General features: G+C 38.7%; 1 protein-coding gene across 7 annotated transcripts in view; it reads right to left on the bottom strand.

Annotated features, from left to right (window-relative positions):
* FBN1 (fibrillin 1) overlaps positions 1–16,060 on the bottom strand; it is a 146,222-nt gene that overhangs the window by 76,666 nt on the left and 53,496 nt on the right. For all 7 annotated transcript variants that reach the window (XR_011003760.1, XM_068203898.1, XM_068203901.1 and 4 more), the window contains 6 exons: positions 14,423–14,548; positions 9,904–10,029; positions 6,007–6,165; positions 2,978–3,136; positions 1,502–1,642; positions 614–733 (listed from right to left, as the gene is read on the bottom strand). Coding sequence is in view for 6 of the 7 variants with exons in the window: in XM_068203898.1 (XP_068059999.1) it covers positions 614–733; positions 1,502–1,642; positions 2,978–3,136; positions 6,007–6,165; positions 9,904–10,029; positions 14,423–14,548 (831 nt within the window). In the remaining variant the exon portion in view is untranslated. The remainder of the gene's footprint in view (positions 1–613; positions 734–1,501; positions 1,643–2,977; positions 3,137–6,006; positions 6,166–9,903; positions 10,030–14,422; positions 14,549–16,060) is intronic.

Genomic DNA, 16,060 nt, shown 5'->3' with positions numbered 1-16,060 from the left:
AGGAAGACAGGATGAAGATCATCAGGACTACAGTTGAGTCAGATCTTCAGAATAACTGTAATGAGGATTCTAAGGCTTCCCCATCTAGACTTTCCCTACTTTTTTTTTTTCACTACCTTTCCATATCTAAGTTTTCATTGCTGTAATTTATGTTTAGCTGTTTCTCTGGCAGTGAGCAGAGACAACACACAGGCAGTGTAACCTTATATTTACCCGCTGGAAGTTTTATCTTTCCCCCCAGCTTCCTTAGTCTTTTATACATAAAGTGTTTCTCCAGTGAAGGGATGCTTAATTGTCCTTTAGATCTTCAACCAGCAAAACAAAGTAGACTTAATGTTAAAAAAAAACCAGAAAGACCCCAAAAAACCAAGAAAATATGTATTTTCTATTTCAAAGTCAAAAATAGTGCCAAGATCCTTGTAGCACAAGACAAAATCCCTTTTTTCGTAACCCAGTCAGTGAACAGCCAGCTCCAGCAGGTCAGTCATTTTTACTGCCATATCTGAATTTTTTTTTTTAACTCCCATATTTAACCCATCTGTTAAATTTTGCTTGAGAACTGTTTTCCCTCCTGATACGTAGACAATAGCAGACGTGGCTGTATGCCCATTACCTCGGCACTCCGTTCTGGTGGCCGTGCTCTGATACCCAACACGACACTGGCAGATGTAGGATCCTTGTGTGTTCACACAGTCTCCACCAACACATGGATTCCTTTCACATTCATCAATATCTGTGGAACGTAGACAATACAATTTTATTACCACACTGGCTGACTGTTATTTTTGCCTGCAGGGGTATTTTGTCATTTTGTACTTGGAGAAATAGTGCCCTTCAGTCCCTAAGAAAAGGGGATATCACTGAGATCCCAACAAAAGACCCCATGTTTTAAGATAAACAGGATTTGGGAAAAATGAATTTTCAGTAAAATACTGCATGTGTGAGAGGTAGAGGCCTTAATCCTATATCTCCACATTCCCAGCTCCACTGAAGATTTTGACAGAACCAAAATCTTGCCTGTAAGAGACAGTTAATCCTTGCTTCTATCGTTGAGCTCTTGCTGAGTTCCAAGCTTAAAAGTCTCAAGAGCCCAACAAGATACTTCATGAGCTTAAAAAGGACTTGTAAATTCTACTAAGCCTAAGTTTATGATATTTTTTTAACAATCGGTCATTGCATACTCAAAAAGCTGGTAGCATTTTAAATAGATCATTTTCAATAAATAATAAACACATTATTGTCATGGGTTAGTAAAATAAGAAATCCTTGCTTCTATATAATTTTGTTACAGGATTTGTTAAATACTGTTTTAAAGGCAAAATTGTTGTAAAAATAAGTTTGCCATTGAAATCAATCAGTTTGTCAAAGTCTCTTTACTGGGGTTTTTTTTGGAGGTGGGGCTCTTCTATTTAAGAACTCAGTTATTACATTGTGTGGAGAAGAATGTTTATTTCTCTAAAATGAAATTCCCCTCTGTGATTTACAGCAGAAAACCACATACCAAGGCATTCCTCTCTACCATGCAGTTGGAATCCTTTGTTGCACTCGCAGCGGTAGCTTCCAGGAGTGGGAATACAACGTCCATTTCGGCAGAGATGTCGGAATGCTTGGCAATAGTCAGTTAAGTTCACCGGCAAGATTGCTGAAATAACAACAGTTGGAACAATATTTTAATAGTTCATCATAATAGCTTCTGATAATCTACAACTTGAGCAGGATTTTCGATTAAAAATCAGCAATTACCTTCCATTGTAATGTGAATTACATAGTGGAATGGGAGAGAGAAATGGCACTTTGACTCTTATGAGATTTGTTTGAAAACAGCTAACAACCCTAGAAATTTTCACTGAGACAAGTCTGGTTGTGTTTTCATCTTTTGTCCTGTCAAAGAGGAACATGTCTGCTCATACCTACAGGTAAAGTGGGTGTGTGGCACTGCAGGGACTCTCCTAAAAGCCTGAAGTAGCAAAGAGCAGGCAGACTGGTTCATTATTTTCGCTTTGCCAGACAGCAGTGAGGAGGGCAGGGATAACCCTGGGAATATGCCTATACTGTCTTTGGCAGGCAGGCGTGAGCTGGCTCTGTCCCTGCTACCAGCTGACCAGAAGCTGTGCAGCTACGTCAGTGCAGTGTCAGCCTGAGCTAAAATAATTTGCCTCTTAGGCCTATTAGCTCAGCTTGGTGCTGAACCAAGACTAAATAGTTTCAGCTGGTGCCAGTGCAAGCAGAGACTGCTTGCATCTGCACAGAGCATAGGCAAAATCAGCTTATGTTTACTTGCAAAAGAGTATGTGGCTATGCCAAATGATTTCAGGTGGCACATGCCTCCTCCAGACCACATGGGCATGTAGTAAATTCTCTGAGCAAAGACAGAAAAAGGGCTATATTATATTGGTATGTTACTCTGTATTGGTAGTCTGCTCTGGCTACCCTCTTACTTTAGCGAAAATTAACCCATCCATGTGTATCACTAAAATAGTTCTTTCTGTGCACTGAGTCAGTCTCAGTGTCCAGCAGAGTACAGCAGAATTTTGATCAGTACATTTCCTACCTGGCCAAGTGCAAGTGAGGAAAACAACCTGAAAGAAGTTGCTTTCTCTCAGACAAGCTCTTAAATGTAAATATCTTTCACAACCTAGTCAAAGAGCTATTCATACTCTTCAGTGCTGACATGCAGCAAAGTTCACAACAGGCTTAAAATAACACTAATGTAACTACTACAATACGGGAGCCACAGTACAGACAATGAGAATGTAATTTTTGAAACCTATCTTATCAGGGAAAACACTATAGGTATCTTGCCACAAGGTACATAGTAGGCAGGCTCTGATTAAAAGGATATCCAGAGCCTCATGTCCACATATAGTAAGTAAAAGACACCAACAGCTGGAGGGAGCACACTGCTCCTGAGAAATGCATGTTTTTAAAGAAGCTGAATGCACATGGTGCAAGGAAAGGTTATTTCTTTCTCTCTTACGATGAACTGGTGGAGCCCGAGATGGATAGATGATTTCTGGATGTGGAGGAGGGTAAACATCAGGAATGAGTGGCGGAGGGATGATGTCAGGACGGGCTGGAGGAAGGTCAGGTCTTGCTGGCAGCATAGCAGCTACTGTGCACAATTTACGATATTCGTCTGAAACATGAAAACATGAATGCTGTTTTAGACTCTTGCAGCCTGTTCCATTTAATCCAACACTCCCCCTTTTTGCAGTGTTTCAGATTAGCAAGAACAAACCTTAAATAATCTGGAAAACGTGAGCCTATATGTTTTCTTCATAGCACCAAGCTTTGCTCTCTGAATTGAGTCATTAATCCACAGAATCTCAACACTACTTGTCAGAAGACTGCCAGTAAAAAGGTAACAGAACTGATATTCTGGACATGAAATTGAACAGTGAGGCAGGGACCTGATCCTAATCTACTTAGTTTTTTTTCAAGCAAAAATCTTTGGTGAACTCAGTGTGAAGTTTACCTAAAGGAGGACTTCTGGATTTGATCCCAAGTTAATTTAATAGAAAGCTTGCCACAGAGTTAGAAAAATACTGAACAGGGAAAAAAGCCCAGTTTCAACTGGGTTTCTGAAAAGGCAACCTCCTAAAACAAAGAAATACAAATATAAGCAATGAGGCAAAACCAATTAGAGAATGAATACACTAACACTATTTCCCTGTGAAAATTAAGTTTGCCAATAAAAGCAGAAACCAAATAAGGTGCAGTCTAAGCAGTGTAGCCAAAGAGAAACCAAGTCAAATCCACAGAAATTCATCCTTTTCCAGGTGATGGGAAAATGATCTATTTTGCTGTAAGCACAGTCTATGGCCAGTGTGTTGCATTCTCCTATTCTTTAGCTCTAATAGTGGCATCTGCCCTACTGCCCCACTTTTCCTCTTGCCCATGACTCTTTTGTCTTCGGGAAGTCTGGGTTTGGAACTTGCAATCCAAAAAATGCACACAGAGTATCACAATTAAAGACCACATTCCAGCTGACCTAATTCATGTTCACAATTTGTGTGCACACAAGTAATTATTTGTGCAGCCAATATCTTTGAATTTCAAAATTTAAAGTCTGTGGAACAACAGGGAAGAGGAATTACATAATGGGAAAAAAATCTAGATTAATGAATTCCTGAAACAATATGAAAAATGAGAACAGAAAAATAAAGTAAATGTTAGGAGAACTAAGCTGGATAGTTCAGCCTTCAACACTTTCATCATATTTGTTTCCACCTGTAAAACACATTAGAAGCTCTTCCTGAATCACAGAGGATTTGTTAAACAAACATCATAGCCTAAAGTTCTGCTTTTCCTGATTATGATGTTTGCATTTATTTAATGCTGTTGGGTGATCGGTTTGTTTCATGTGTCACTGCATTTTACTCTATTGTTCCTTTTAGTCTTTAAATAGTGTCAATGGTAAACCCTGTTATTCCACATAAACAATTCCCACCATAATATAAAAATTACAGTGCAAGCCTTTTTTATTACAACTTTAATTTCCATGTGTAATTTCTAGCAATTCTGTAGCTACTGTTTTGTAGTAGCAACTGGGTCTGCTGCCCACATTTAAAATGCAACTACTTGGTTACATTATGCAGCTAGTGCTCATATTGCAGTAAATTTCCACTTCAGAGTTAAAGATGCTTTGGGCCACTGACAGCTGTAAATTCCTTGTCTTGCTTTCTCAGGATACACTAAGTAAGGAATACCTGAACTTGATTAAATAATGACAGCAGTACCTTAAATGCATGTAAAGCTCTTCAAAGAATTTCAAAGCACTTTTAAAAAAGAGTAATTTATAGTCTCAATATATAACTCAGGTCAGAAGTAAAACCAAAAAAGAAGTGGCATGTAACCATGATCTGGAAGACCTTGCATGGATTTATGAGTCAGGAAGCCCTGGGTTCTAGCTCCTTCTCCATGACGTCTCAGTCTGCAGCTTTGGCCAAATTACTTTACTTTTCCACCAAGTTTACTCACCAGTTAGATATGAATAATTAGAAAGTATTGAAGAAAGCGAGAACTGTGTTAAGACTAAAAAATTTCTCCTTGTCTTCGTATTTCAAATGGTTATCAATAGAGTGTACTAGGTTTTTAGCATTGCTCTAGCCAGTTTTCAAGTTTTAACATGTTTAAATGTTATTAATAAGACAGTGACAGAAACAGGAAGTCTTCCAACAGTTCTGATTGTAGATTTCTGCTCCAGTATTACGCAGTTTCACTCAAAGGATTAAAAACAAGAATAATAAGAACTCCCATATATGAACTCTGACAATTTCTTCAGAGTTACACTGCTATAGTGTTACAATCCCGTTCCTCCAAAAACTCTGCACCTCCCTCAACCTCCTCCCATGAATTCTTAAATTTCTTGTATTCTCCTTTTCTAAAGGATTTTATTAGGTCTCCAGTCCTAAACAATCTGAAAATCAGCTTCCCTCCAGTCCCTCATACTTAGTTTAACAATCTTCACCATCACCATCTTCTCTCAATTCAAGTGATACATTATCTGAGGATCTCAATACACAAGGAGGCAATAAAGAATTTTCGTAGCAGAGAGCAATCATCTTCTGTGTCAAATTTCAGGAAATATATGGCACTTCAGAAAGCTTGTCATGAGGAAGGAAATCCCGGTTTCCCAATGATAATGCAAATTCAGAGGGAATAGGGATGTATTAGAAGGGTCTAGAAGAAGTAACTTGATCTTGAAGAGGATGTTGAAAACAAATTTGAAGCAGGTAAGGTCAGAGTAACTTGACTACAAAACACTAATTAGCAACAAATAATTCTTTCAGTCTGCTTGCCCTCCTGGAGGTCCTGAGCACGCTTCCATATAGGGGGCTTTGCTCGAGCAGGGGCTTGGACTAAACAATCTGCCAAGGTGCCCTCCAGCCTTAACCATTCTGTGTAGTTCTTTAATGAAAACACTACAGATAAAGACCAAACAAAAAGAAATCACTGCTAATTCAGTGTTCAGCCATGCTGACAAGAGCTCAGGTGGGTCCGTACCGGTGGATCGGATGGGGCACATTTCTGGAGCGGTGGCGGGAGCGGACGCCCAGCAGCGGCCGCTGTCACAGCAGCATTGCATCTTGGACAGGGGCTGCGGCAGCTGATTGCCACAGCGCCCGTTGCTCAGCGTGGAGAAGCAGAATCCAGGGCGCACGTCTGCCAAGAGAAGGAAACGGATGGGTGACTGTCAGTTCAATGAGGAACGTGGCTTTCACAAAAGGGAAAGGTCCCATTTTTCTGGAGTGATTTGCATTATCAATGGCATAGCCCTTGCAACATTACAAGAATCAGAAAAACAAAAAAATCTAGACAATATTTGGGCTGCTTTGGACTCAAGTGTAACCAGTGAGAAAGCTGCAGTGAAATATGGAGCAGCAATGCATTAACGGATGCAAAAATGCAGTAAAAACATATATTCAGTATATAACAAAATATGCTTCCATGGCCCTAAAAAAATTGCAGTGTCATCTTTATTAAAGATAGAACCATATCAATTAAGTCTTGATTTGAAAGCACTGATGCACGGCAATAAATTCACAGCATTGCAATTCACAAAGCATTAGTTCATTTTTCATTAGTCATGGCTTCCCCAGCTGAAGTATGTAGTGATTTGACAAGATATAGTCTTGCAGGTAAGAAAGTGCAACAGAGTTTTAACTGGTGTAATCACACTGCTTATGGAGATCTGTTGGCTTCCTGTCTGAAAAGGATCAGCTTGTATCATACAAAGAATGTCCTGTACCCTGATTTTATATACTCAGCTCTGTGCAATGTTGTTAGAGATAGCTCAGCTTAGAGAAGGACAAGAAAATGTGGATGGGACTAAAAAAAAATCATTAAAAATAATCTTGTGATACCACTGAAGTTTTAAGGAATTGTTTCACAATATGTCACATCATGCCAAACTCAATATAAGCTGTAATGTGATTTGACGCTGCAAGATAAACCAGACCAAGTTTGTTGCTAAAATACACAAATAGTTGCTGTCAAAATGTAGTGGAAAAAGTTGCAGATCTAGTCTTAAAACAGGAGACATCATTCCCTAAAGAAACAGTACCTCAATTATCCAGGGCATGGTGGATTCATCTGTCTAGTACCAGTGCTTTCCAGAATTCACTAGCTACACAAGTGGATATAAAAAAATCAGGGGAGTTTCTTACTGTTTTGAGGAAACTGACATATAGTGATATGTTGTGAGAATCTGTGACAGCTCTGCCTTTGATTAGCTGGTACCCTAAACATGGATATTACTGACAATACAGCTAAAAGAGTCAGTTGGCCTTTATCTCCAAACTTTATTTAGATCACTCATACTATCATATGATGGAAACCTGAAAAAGAGAACAAAAAAATCAGGTTTCAGTTCTAATACTGGTTCTCCATTTTCTCCTGGTGCCCAGCTAAACTGCTACACACATTTACTCCTTCATCTACCCTCTTAAAAATCAAATAGAACTCCTTGGAGTTGAAACTGTTCTCCAGTACCCCTGGAGAGATATTCAGTTGTTTGGTGTGATGGTGGGGTGGATGGGAAGAAGGAAGTAATCTAACTGACCTAATCATCATCTTTTGTAATTCATCCTTCTCCATTTTGGTCAGTACCAAGTTTTGAAATATTTAAAAGCATTAATGGAAAGTGGAAAAGGAATCTACATGGAATCTGTGCAAGTACACAATGAGCCATGAAGAGATAAGCACACAGCAAACAGCTTTATCTACCTACAATTATAAGAGTGTGTCCAAAAGCCACATAATTTTCAGAAAAAAAGCCAGTAATTTTATGAGAAAAATATCAAATCTTTTCATATTTCTAATCAGAAGGTATTATTTTCACTTTCCCCTGCCTTTCCTTTTCTGTTCCAAATGGTAAAAACACACAAATCAGGACAAGAACAGCAGGAAATAACTTTTATCTGTTTCAGTTTTTACTATTTATTGTTTTTACTAAAAAATTATAGTCTTCTGAAATGGCAAAAAATCACCACGAGAATAAATTTCAATAAAAACGTGTCTCTCAAAAAGAAAAAATGTAAAAAGAGGCCATCAGAAAGTAACACAGACCACAAATTTATGTCAGTTGGAAGTATGGGCCAGCAACTTTCTTCACTGCACTCTTCATGCATTTGGGATGAGATGCCCTGCTCTTGTTTCTGCTCTTCAGCTCTAGGAGATAATATCTTTGCTTTGTCTATTCTTATTTTTAAGATTTTTAATAATGGAGCTCCTGGTGCATCCTTTGGATATCTGGCCCCAGTGCTGCTGAGCTGGAGTCCCCTAAGGGATACATTTCTCAGAAGCATTTCCTCCTCTCTAACAGAATAGACACATTCAGCTAATGCTTTTCACTTAAGACAGGCATGTTACAATTAAATCAAGAGTACATGTTTTGCCCAGCACTAACACAGATCTGGGCTCTGTCCCTGTGAATATGGCAAGTATGAGTCTGCAAATTAGACAAGAATCCAAAATATCTGCAGACAATTGATAGTGCTTCCCATTTTGCCTTGAAGACAAAGCCAAAATTTCAATGATGGCTCATAGTCTGACATATTATTTATTATACCTTGTCACCATTTAAAACTCCAATTCTTTAGCTGAATTACTTCAGCCTACAAATACAGGGAGTAAAAATGCTGAGAAACTGCAGGAATATGACATGGGTGTGCATGTTGGGCAGCCCTGACAAAGCAGTGACTATAAAAAGTAAAAAGCAAATGCAAGTTGTGCATCTCTAGAAAATTTTTTTACGGAAAGGTAAATCTTGCTCACAAATATTACGTACAGGCAGCAATCAATGATTTGATGATCCGTAGCAATTTAGAAGCTATTAATCTGAAGCAATAAAAGCAACTCCCATTGGTATTTTAAGTGTACAGTATGGATCAAATCTACAGAAAAGCTATTCTTGATAATGAAAGAATAGCAGTTTATTTCTTAAAGCCTGCAGAAATTTAATGGCACCATTCCAAATTAACCATAACCCAAACTACTTGCAGGTCTCTTGGGAAACTTAGTATTATTTGGTACTGATCTCTGCGAACTTTGGGATTCTTTCCAATTTTTTTCCAAAATTATTTCCTACTAAAGGTACTAAACAGGATGTTGTCTTGGTTCCTAGTGCTGGCACTGTATAAGAACCTTTAAATAAATATGCTAAATCTGAGGAAATAAACCTTTCATTTGATTTTTGCTCAAAATTCAGCACTGGCACTGAAAAAATAAATTACTGCACAAAAATGAGAAAAAAACCAATTAATTAACTACTAGACCTGCCTCAGAGCAGGCTGTATGCTTCCCAGAAGCATTAACTCCTGACACTGTTCTTTCAGAGCTTTGGCACTCCAGTGGCAGTCATTTCATTCACAAAGCTCTCTGGTTCCCAGTCCAGCCTTTGGAAGATGGGCTCTGCTCTACTACAGTGAAAGCCAGAGAGAACAGCTCTGCCAAATCATCAACGTCATAAAAGCACATAAAAATATCCCATACTTGGTTTATCACATTAGTTCCTTTAATGACAAAGGCCTGCATTAGGGTTATAACAGTTGGAATGCAAATTTGCTTTTCCAAATGAGTGCTGAATATAAACTAGACTAAATTAAAGACAAGCATGAGAGCAACAATACCAAGAAGATCTTTAAACAAGTTCTAAGGCAACAAATATAACATAACAGAAAAGCTACAATAAAAAAATAAAAGAGGTCTCAAAGAAGAGCAAAAAAAGAATTATCTTGCAAATGGAAAACTCATTTCAGAATGCATATACAGGCATGTGATATACTTCTACATAAAAGAAGGATTTCAAGTTCACAAGTTGAAATATGTTTCTGACACATTATTGATATTAATGAATTTTTGTAACACCTACTGTCCTATTGTTCACAGGATTCTACTCACCTATGCATTTTAAGCCATCAGGAGCTGTATAAAACCCTGGAGGACATTTGCAGAAGTAACTGCTAACTGTGTTTGAACACTCTCCTCCATCACAAATTCCAGGAATGGTGCTACATTCATCAATATCTTTTAGACAAAAAGAGATGCAGAGGCAGGTTAGCTAAATTAGTTTTGGCACATGAAAAGGTATTTTATTATTAGTTGTAATAATCAAATTAAAGGCACAATCAGTAGTTCTTAATTAGCATCTTTCATTAGGCATCTTATAAACAGAAATGAAACAGAATCTAAAAAAATATTGCATCTGCAAATTGAAAATACAGTATCTTTAAACTGTAAAAGTTTTACTGCTTAATACGGATGGATGAACATCTTAAAACTGCAGAAATGTATTACCTCTAAGGAAATTGTAACTCATCCAGTCTGAATTCTGCATACTAGAATTAAGAAAACTGTTTTGGGACCAGAGTGCAAACACTGTAATGACCACAGTGATCGGGAGCTTAACCATTATCTCCAGCAGCACAGCCTCTCCTGGTACCACACTGAGGCACTGGCTCAGTACAAACTCACAGGGACATGTACCACCTACTGAACTGCCTGTCCTTAATGCACTCGGGTTTGCCTTGGAAATACCCCACTCAAAAGCACTGAGCAGCTGGGTAGTGTTCAACTAATGCAAACTGACAGGATTACAGCTCAGACCAGGATGACTGCAGGCAACAAAAATTATCTTTCTGACTTTCTCCACTAAATCAATGTTCAGAAGTTTCAACAGGTTTCTAGAGTGTAACCAAAATATCTACTGCAGAAGCCAGGCAGTGTCCATAATTCTCCCTACATTTTGTCAGTGATTTTAAAATAAAGTTTCCATATCATGATTGTCTTCACTAACAAATCTCAATCCATATACTAAATCATAGATATGATGTAGAAAAATTTTCAAAGTCTACAGGAAAAAAACCTAACAAATTCTTACAACTCATCATACCTGCACAGAGGGAACTTGAAGGGTTTCTTCCACAGCTAGTTTATATAATCTACAGCTATATGAATAACAACCTATGTCAGCCCCAAGTGTTCCTTAATTACCACCAGTAGCCTGCCTGTGATGTGCAGTTACTTGCCCCTTGGTTTCCAGTGACTGTCTTAACAATGCAGCTGTATCTAATTAGCACTGCCCTCATCTCCTAGGAACCTGGAGTTCTGCTGAGCTTAAAAACAGCTCACTCTTTTCCATGGTACCTACAAGAGGAATCAGCCAAACAGAGCAGAAAAGAAGTTTATTCTCTAGACTGATCAATGACATCTGCTTGTCACAGCCATCTACAATCACCCAGCTTCTCTCCTGACAGGGAGCATCCAGTTAGAAATAACGGCATCACAGGACTCTACCCAATCTCTCCTCTAGAGATCTATAAAAACACAGACACATGACTGTAATAATGATTTCACCAACCACAAAAATTTCTGAGATGAAATACTGCAACACCACCCAACACACCAAGGCAAGGAGTGAATAATACCTTAGTCATTAAAAAGGACTGCAAGAGTTTAATGTAACGCCTAAATTGGAATTTGGCCCCAACACATGGGGGAACACCCAAAGTCCCACAGGACCATTAATGAGCATTTTAGCAAGTAGAAAGGATCTCAGTTCTATTTCTTATGTGAAGACAGTAATATAAAAACTAACAACTCCTGGTCTCCTAGGTAAAGCATGGGATGCTGTAATATTTTTGTGGCCCCTTGCCTTTGCAGAAAAGTAGCGAAGGGACTAGGAAGGCACACAGATAGCCCAAGTTTGCAGACTCAGCCATCCTAAGTGGAGCGGGGCCCTGGGTCCCCTGTGCACACATTCTTCACAGCATCTTGCTAGTTGTCCTGATGTGGGTCACATTCCTCACTTGGGTGTGTGAGAGGGGTGTGACCTTTTTTTCACTGCTACTTGGAGGATGTTGCCAAAGACTCAAGTCCAAGTGCCCTGGGAGCACTGCTAAGAGGCTTCTGGCTTCTGCTCCAAGATTATACACCACAGGAGTCCCACAAGTCTCAGTGACAAAAAATGTGGAAATTGAATTTTGGTCTGAATAAAGTCCTTAATTAACAGAGAAAAATGCAATCGTAAATGGATCCGATTCAAGCATTTTCTGACTCAAATTCACCAATGTTTATCTTAAAGTCAGTGTTGACACTGTTTATATAGAGTCTGACCTTTTTAAAAGCAAAATCATCACTCTTTATTTTAGGGTTGAGCCTAACCCAAACAGTATTTCACTATTTATATTAGTGTTGACATCCATATAAGCAACATTGTGTTGTTAAGTATGCAAGTTTTACAAAGGTAAGTATATTTAATCTAGTTGCAGACTTAAATGTCACTCCAGGAAAAACTACTCCCCCAGTCACCACAAAAAATAGAATTTACCTCCACATTATAATGCAAATGGAAAATAAATGGTTATATCAAACAGTGAAATCATGTAAATAAAGATTTCCACAAGCTATGCTAACAAAGAGAACCTTGGCCAACCCCCCTCTTTTCCCATCTTGTTGATTCTCTACCTGTCCTTGACGATTGCTATTATGATCTTACTTTAATGGAGACCCCCTGAAAAAAACAGTACTGTAATTCACCAGGTAGCTCCCAGTTGAACTAAATCAATCACCAAGACCATGGTACAGCTGCTAGGAGTCCTACTTGTTAAATACAAAGCTAAACCAAGCAAACAATCAGATGTTTTTCATTATGTTAATTACAGTTAATTACTGTAAACCAAACAATTTGTCTTACATTGTCTTATAAAATTCAAAAGATAATTTAGAAAGAACAGGATGGATAGGCTGCTGTTGCATGATCATGCTTTTAAATGTTGTGTCTTTATCTTATTTCATGCCACCAGTGTAAAGGTGGTACTTTTTATTCTTTGAATTGTATTAATACCTACACAGCTTTAACTAAAATTGCTTGGTACATACAATATGAAGATGTACTAAAAGAAACTCTCTGTCTGCAGAGATTCAAATATCAATAGGTATGAATTTTAAGAAGGAAAAATTCATCTAATCTTTGCAGCCAGGTGATCACTGAAAAGGGATTTCACAAATGGGGTGGTAAATTTGTGGCAGGTTTGGGAACACAGCAACCTACACCAGGTTCTTGAGCCCAGTTTCTTGACTGTTAGCAAGTGTAGGCTCTTAGGGTGGTCGTTGTTTGGGGTTTTTTGTTGTTCGGTTGTTGGTTGCGGTTTGTTTTTAAAATGATTCAGCAATTGAAAAATACCATCAAAATGTTTATGAGATGCAGCTTACAGCTCTCAGCTTTTCATGTACTAATACTTAACAAAGCACATGTTCAGTCTCTCCTATTCATCACATTCTTGGTACTTCATCCACAGAAGAAAACACTTGCAATGTTGTTCTATTCTAAATGTAGGTTACATTCTGCCAAAATCATTGGCAGGCAATATGTAAACAATCCTGTGTACAAGCTCTTCTGAAATCGCTCTCCCTAACCTGCAAATAAATTATAAAGTTTTGCCTAAAATAGTGATTTTTCTTTTGAAAGAGTAATTCCTAATTCTTCCAAAATGACTGAAAAGTTTTGAGTGCTTCTTAAAGGGCACTTGATGCAAAGGATAGTGAATGCACACCTTTCTCTCACAAATACTTTGATTGTAGTGAAAAAGTTGGCATTCCAAAATCACTAGCCAGTTATGAAACTTATCTACTCAAGTTAATTTTAGTCTAATGACTGAAAGTAGAATCAGTTGCAAGAGTTTAAATATTATCTGGACTTCACTGTAAATACAAATCAATAATATGCAACTAACACATTTTAGTACTAAGTTCCTTATCTACTCAAAATTCTCTTAAAGCAAAGGTGACATCTATGCTTGATTATTATATTAGAAAAAAATGCTATCAAATCACAGTAAAAAAATAGCATGATTCCATAATCACACTGCAAATTTCCACACCAATATCTAACACCTGCGCCCAAGTTAGGATGACTAGTAAGTGAAGAGAAAATGTTTGTCCTTCTGTAACATATGCAACTGTAAGGCGGAGTTTAGAACACAATCCAGCAGTCTTCACACAGCAGTGTCAAATTCTCACTCATGTTAAATACACTTCAACTGAGTAGGTAGGAATGTATTGAACCTTGCAGTCATATACACTTTTTGGTCAAAGGATCCACAAGGAAACGTGCCTCGGGCATTTCTAAAGCAACATATCAATCAGAAAGTATTTTTAATGTTTTAATGTTTAGTGGTAGATGTACCTTCAAGTATGAAATGTTACGTGAATAAAAAGGCTGTAAAAGTTGCAGGGTCAATATTTAACATTCTCTGGTTTGGGAGAAAGCACCCCTATTTGTATGTGTTGTGAATAATGCTACCTGCATGCTCAAGGCAAAAGAGACAGTAAGTCTGTTACAAACTGTTAAACAAAGTTGGTCCCCCAAAAGAAGACACTCCCCCTTCTACTTTCAGAAGAAAGTTCTAGAATTTCTTACCGTCACATTTTTGTGTTACTTCATTAAACTTGTGTCCAGCTGGGCATTTGCACTCAAAAGATCCAACAGTATTAATGCAATTTCCCCCTTGACAGATCCCAGGGATGGCTTGGCATTCATCCACATCTGTGATATAAAAAAGGAAAAAAACACCCACTTTTATTTCATTTCTCAAGAACAGCCATAATAATTTGTCTACACAGAAATGAAATATGCCTAAATCCGTTCTTCACCCATCATAATATTATGATACTTGCTTGGGAAGGCAGACACTAATTTTGTAATTACTCTATGCAAAGTATGATTAAGTACAGTACTCTAAATATTTTCTGCAAGAAATCACATGGTTATTATTGTTACAGACATTAAATATCTAACTGCTATTGCTTTGTTTTTCCAAAACATCTGGGGAATGGTGTGCAGAAAACACAGCCTGCCAGAACTCAAATTTCTTTGAAGTGTCTAAAGCTGGTCACCCAAAATCACTTGCCCCCTTGAAAATCTTGGCAATTCCATACAGTGCTTAGGCCACCAGCATAGAGGAGCAGTTGCAGTGTGCATGGAGGGGCCCTCATGGAGGGGCACAGTAACTGCAGAGTCATTTCTGATGGAAATTATTAACTTGACACTCCAGCAAGATCAGCACCAATGACATTAGACTGTGGTTAAGATTTGACTCAAAGAGTTTCATAGCCATAATTAATGTCTCAGGAGGAATTATTAATGACCTACTTACACATAAATTTGAGGGGTTTTTCCCTATTATTTTTCTTTCTTTGATTTTCATTTTTTCACCGAGGAAAATGAAACAACAAAGATGATATCACAGGTTAGGTAGTAAGCTCAAGGCAAACATTTTCAAGAGGCCCCAGTTTGTGGCCTCACAATTATTTTAGCACAACAACATGTGTGTCGTCACTTAGCTGCAGAAGTGTTGCTATGGCTTAATAACAGCTACAGAAAGGCTAAAGGAGTCGGAGGAGTGGCACTGCAATAGGACACTGGGGAAGTCTGGCTCACAGTCCCCAGGGGCTGCCCTGTCTCTGCTGCTCAGGAATTCCTTCAGGAGCACAGAGCACTCTGCTCTCCGATTCCCCCATCTCCTCAGGAGAACCAGCTGCTGCCGCTAAAAACTGGTTGCATGAGTTCTTGGGCTTCACACTAACACAGGTTTCGATGCAGGGACACAAGCTGAAGGAGATGATGCCTTCAAATCTCTCTCTGTAAATCCCAGAGAGACCGCTGCAATGTGTCTGAAAAAGTCAAGTATTATGTCTGTACAAAAGGCTAAGAGGTAATTTTCCTGGAAGCCACAAGTAAGAAGTCTCAGGAACACCAAGGAGCATATCTGCACCACATGGCAAAGCATTCTGTAAAGATCCCTGGGTGAAGCAGTCCAGGGCCGGGGGGCAGCAGCAGCGGCAGAGCAGAGCTGTCCCGGAGGGAACCGCTGTGCTGGGAGGTCACAGAAGGAGCACAGCCTCAGCAGCCTCGACTCAGCCACAGAGCTGCTGGGACTCGAGCTACAGCAATGGGCTGTGCTTTAGCAACAGCAATCAGCCAGACTTCATGGCACTGTACTGACTTTAAAACCTCAAAAACTAAAGAAACAGAAGTCATGCCTCTGAGTCACGATGT

Source organism: Anomalospiza imberbis, chromosome 13 (genome assembly GCF_031753505.1).
Source record: "Anomalospiza imberbis isolate Cuckoo-Finch-1a 21T00152 chromosome 13, ASM3175350v1, whole genome shotgun sequence".
Taxonomy (NCBI): Eukaryota; Metazoa; Chordata; class Aves; order Passeriformes; family Viduidae; genus Anomalospiza; species Anomalospiza imberbis.
This window is presented reverse-complemented; position numbering and strand designations above follow the sequence as displayed.